The sequence below is a fragment of the Zeus faber genome (genome assembly GCF_960531495.2).
Source record: "Zeus faber genome assembly, chromosome: 9".
Taxonomy (NCBI): domain Eukaryota; kingdom Metazoa; phylum Chordata; class Actinopteri; order Zeiformes; family Zeidae; genus Zeus; species Zeus faber.
Window position 1 is genome coordinate 13,466,948 of NC_137197.1, and position 5,000 is coordinate 13,471,947.

At 47.5% G+C, this 5,000-nt stretch overlaps 1 protein-coding gene across 1 annotated transcript in view; it reads right to left on the bottom strand.

The window, feature by feature from the left end:
* The window catches only part of gucy1a2 (guanylate cyclase 1, soluble, alpha 2), a gene marked incomplete at both ends in the record, with an annotated part of 38,845 nt that overhangs the window by 29,359 nt on the left and 4,486 nt on the right, over positions 1 to 5,000 (bottom strand). The window contains 2 exons of the mRNA XM_080006564.1: positions 1,446 to 1,558; positions 3,529 to 3,590. Of these exons, the coding sequence (XP_079862690.1) occupies positions 1,446 to 1,558; positions 3,529 to 3,590 (175 nt within the window). The remainder of the gene's footprint in view (positions 1 to 1,445; positions 1,559 to 3,528; positions 3,591 to 5,000) is intronic.

The window sequence follows — 5,000 nt, forward strand, 5'->3', positions numbered from 1 at the left end:
ATGACCTGCTGCGGTTGACTTGGCAGACATCATTAATCATGAGGCAGAGAACCGTCCCTTCTGAATAAAGGCAAAGGAGTGTCCACAACTATGTATTTAAACTAAAGCACAATGGCAGAATATAGTATTGCTGGCATTATTACTAAGCATTAAGGGTAATGACTTGGAAATACTTGGTTGTGAATGGAAAATGACAACCTAGTTGCTTCAGGTTTACTGTAGGATGCATAAGCATTTAAAAAAGTACTGCAGGATTACACCTATCCAGTTCAATTGGAAGCGATATCCACCGTCGATTTCCACCGTCATCTTTGGAATATGGAACGGGTTCCATTAAAAAAATTAAAAAAATAAAAATTTCAAGGAGATGAGTGATTACAACCTGTAATTATTAATATATATATGAAAAACAAAAATAGATTATTCTGTCATTACTAAAAATAAACATGAACATTTTAGGCCAAATAAGTGACAACAGAAACACTCGATCAATCAATTGGCGACGGATATTTATCTGCAGAATGTCTAGTGATACATCGCAGATTATCACCCGGTAATCCTCGCTGCTAAAAGGATTACGCACGACCCAGAAGTCCAGCTTTGCTCCACGGGAATAAAATCATCGGGGGCCAAGACCACGGATCTCAGCGCCCGATTTCCAAAACCAGGGGTCGAGGGAACGGCGGATTGGGAGGCGCCTTATTTCAAAACGTTCAACAACGCTCATCCCCCTCCCTTTCTGGCTGAGCACAATTGGAACTGGAAATATATCATATGTTCAAAAAATAAAAAAATAAATACCGCAAATATATTCAGCGGTCATTTGGCAGCGTTGCTAAAATCATTTAAAACACGGTGTGCCGTGAAGGACACGCCGTTCATCATGAGTTCCGCGGCAGCTCGACGACGAAGCGGAACGACACTTCAAAGCAAATGCCAAAGCCCAGAGCCGCGTGCCGGGGTTTGGAAAACAAGTGCATTTACAGACGAATGCGAGCGCTGCGACGGCGCACTTCGGGGAGACTCGTTCGCGGTGCCGGTTGGATGGATACAAACAGGGCAACGGTGTCTTTAGTAACGGGGAATCCACCCAGCTCGTGCAGCGTAAACATCATGTAAGGCCAGCTTAATCCTTTGCGTAGTTGAGGCATCGCGTAAGCATTGCTCTCCGAAAGTGTGTACCGGGCTAAGCTCCGGCGGAGCCCGGGTGACATCTGCTTTAATTCTGTCTGCGGAAATACTGCGAGCCCACGCGAGGAGGCTTATTCGGGCACCCGGCAAAAAAGAAAGATAGAAGTCATGGCCACGGCACAGACTGTCGCACAAACTGAAATTGGAGTGAATCGGCCACCTTGTGCTGGAAGAAAATTAATAAGTAACACACACACGCACATACACATGCACACACACACACACACACACACACAGATTGCCTGAGTACTAACCCAGTATTGTGGCCATGTAGTGCAGAATTCCTGAGATGTCCTCCTCTGAACCAGAATTTTCCAGAAACGGGCATTTCTCCACTGTACGCCTCTCACTGCCATCGTCTCGGCACCTGGTGAGAAAAGCAAGTTCCACACGCGTGCACACACACACACACACACACACACACACACACACACACACACACACACACACACCCCCCCCCCCACACACACACACACACACACAAATGCATAAACACACACACACACAAATGCACATATGAATGCACAAACACTCACACACACACACGAATGTACATATATGCACACACAAATGCACAAACACACACACACACGAATGTACATATATGCACACACGAATGCACAAACACACACACACACACACAGACACACACACACACACACACAAATGCACAAACACACACACACACGAATGCACGTCACATACATGCACACACACACACACACACACACACACACACACACACACACACATGAATGTACAAACACACGAATGCACAAACACACACACACACGAATGCACATACATGCACACACACACACACACACACACACACACACACACACACACACACACACACACACACACACAAACACACACACACACACACGTAGGGACAGGTGAAAAAGATAAGCAAGAGAGGGAAAGAGGAGGAGAAAAAGAGAGGGAAACAACTATTCAGGCGGTGGTGAAATAAATAGCTCAGTAATGGCAGCGCTCTCGGCCCATTGGAAAGCAGCGAGGTGTTAAGGTGGTATTGAATCCTAATAAAGAAACAACACACACGCGTAGTGTACACATCCAACTCAGGTGGGTAAAACACACGCACTCACACACGCACGCACACACACACACGTAGGCTCAGGTTCAGAGAATTCCTTCACTCGAGCGTAACACATCAGCAGCGTCCATCATTTCGTTTTCATTTCCAGCGGATCGCAGGATTTTCCCCCCAAGTCGAAATAAAATGTTTCGGGCTTTAATTATTGCCATTGATTTTTCACTGTCGTAAAAGATTATCGCATCAACAGTTAATATGCTCGGCCATTTCAATTTCCTCACACACACACACCCACGCACACATACAGTATAAGCGTGCATTAACACAATAACATTTTTAAGGCTACACAACGGCGCCCCCTCCCCCCCCGCCCACCGCCGCCACCACCGTGTGAAAAAAGTGTGTCGAGGCAAAGCTGTATTTCCCTCCTCCGGGGATGGAGGGGCCCATTCCCAACGCTCTAAATCAAATAGAGTGTGAGATTATGAGGGGTGGGGGAGGAAGACGAAAAAAGAGAGAGAGACAGAAATAAAGTTACTGGACCATCAGCCCTCATTGTACACAGTGTGAGTTTCGTGGCCTTGGACGAGGCGCCATCATCCCCGGCTGAACCATCTGATGCCGTGGGACACTGAGGGGGGTAAGGACAGGCGTGGTCTGCACACGTGTTCCTGACGTGTTCCCGACGTGTTCCAGCTTTTCTGCGTACAGACGCGTCGAGGCTTTAGCGCTTCGCGGCCCAGAAGCGCGATTGCCGAACTCTCAAACCCTTTGGATCTGGGGATTACCGTCGGGGTTCTTGAGCGACGATAGGTGTTAATCCGTTCCACTCTGTCCTATTTAAAACAGCCGAGCTGCGTCAGCGGTTGGTGGGACCGCATCAACGTTCCCCTGCAGATTATTTGCTTTTACCGCTTTTAGCGCCGGACAGATTTTTATGACACAACTCGATTCTCATGAATGACTGCAATAAATCCCGCCATACCCGCGGCCTGGACCCACAGCATGTGCGGCCGTCATTGGATTGGATCCCTCTTCCAGATGCCTTCTCCAGGCTTCCTCCATTCACACTTGTTTTGTTTTTCCCCGACCAAGGGCTTAGGGCTACGGTGTTATTAAATTGTCGCGCGAATGTGGTGCCAGCAAAGCCTTCCGAGACTGTTACCGCGATAGAGGGCCAGTACACTTAAATCTCACTTGTCAGAAAAGAGAGAGGGGGGGGGGGTGAGAGAAAGGCGGCGGGAAAGGGACAGGGGTAAAATTGTCGACTTCCTCACCTGATCTCCTGCTGTCTGTAGAATTCTAACGTTCTCTGCAGAGCCTCCTGAACGGTCTGGGTCTGAGGGAGAGAGAACGGAGATGTGAGCGTGTTTGTTCCCGCGGATGTTTGCACGGCGACGCGGTCGGGCATGTGATGGGTTTCATGTCCATGTTTGTGTCGTTTAACAGGATATAGCCATCCCCTCCATGTGAGCTTAATACAGTAATACACGACAGATGATACATATAGTGGCCGAAAATGCAGCAGGTTAAGTTATCCGCATGGCAGGTTTACAGAAGCAGCAGCATTTAAGGGCAGGTGCATCGTGTTGCTGCAGAATCAAGCAGCTGCAGGAAGACTGATCTATGATATATTCGACGACTAGACGCATCACTACATCCAGGCCTTACTGTTAACGCTCATGATGAACACTACTCAGATGCATGTGAGGGGATTTTCTACTCTTGCTTGGGTGCCGGAGTTTCAAAAGTACTTAAAAGCAAATCCATCACTACTAAGGGAACGTAACATCACCATGTAACAAGAGCTTAGGATTGAGAAAACTCAACACGACCGACTGACTCAACACGACTGCGGTCAATTTTATTTGAGACGGGTTCTGAAAAGAACCCTCCCTCGTCCATGAGCTGTCATGAGAGTAAAGTGAGGTGTTTCAAGCAGTCAGTGGCGGAGCTTGACCGTGATGTGGTCTTGTTAAAGCTGGAGACCTTACCAGGGAGGGCTCTGCTTCCCATTTTCCCCAAAATAACAATATAGTACGATGTATGTAGTCCTTAAAAAGGTAGGCTTAGCTTTTTTTAAACCCAAGCCTGATTAAAATGTTGATTTAAGGTTTTTGTAGCCTTTAAAAAAAACGTTAAATCTACTTGTGAAAAATGGGAAAATCATATTGTACTTGCTCGTGTATGTTTTAAATAACAATAACATCACTTTTTTTTGGGCTCCTTTTTGAAATTGCATAAAAGCGTAACATTGGCTACGGTGCATTGCCTTCGCTCTTGGGGAGAAAGAATGAAGCAACACAACTTCCTGTTTCTAGCCTTTAGGTCAAAGCCAAAAGAGCTGATTTGGAGTAGTGTAAAGGAGACAATAAAACCCTAAAAAGTAGGGCTGTACCCGACTCGGAATTTTGTCAGTCCAATCGGATTCGGCTGTTCAATGCGAATATTCGACTATTCGCCGGCGGTGGCACAAAGATAGGCGGCCGCCCAGGGTGCCACCCCGACGCATTTTGTGCACCTGTCTCCCTCTCCGACGGTGCAGACGATGCATGCGCCAGCGATGGGGTGCCCGCGATCAGAACAGTGTGTTTGTATTTTATTGTACGTCTCCTTATGGAACTAAACCATGCGTAATGGGGACACTCTCTCTGTGACTCCCTCCCCGGTCGCCCCCTCTCCGTGCGTTATGCACAGAAAATAATCTCAACGAGTCTGCGGGTCGCGGCCCGTTCCTCCGGCGATCGGA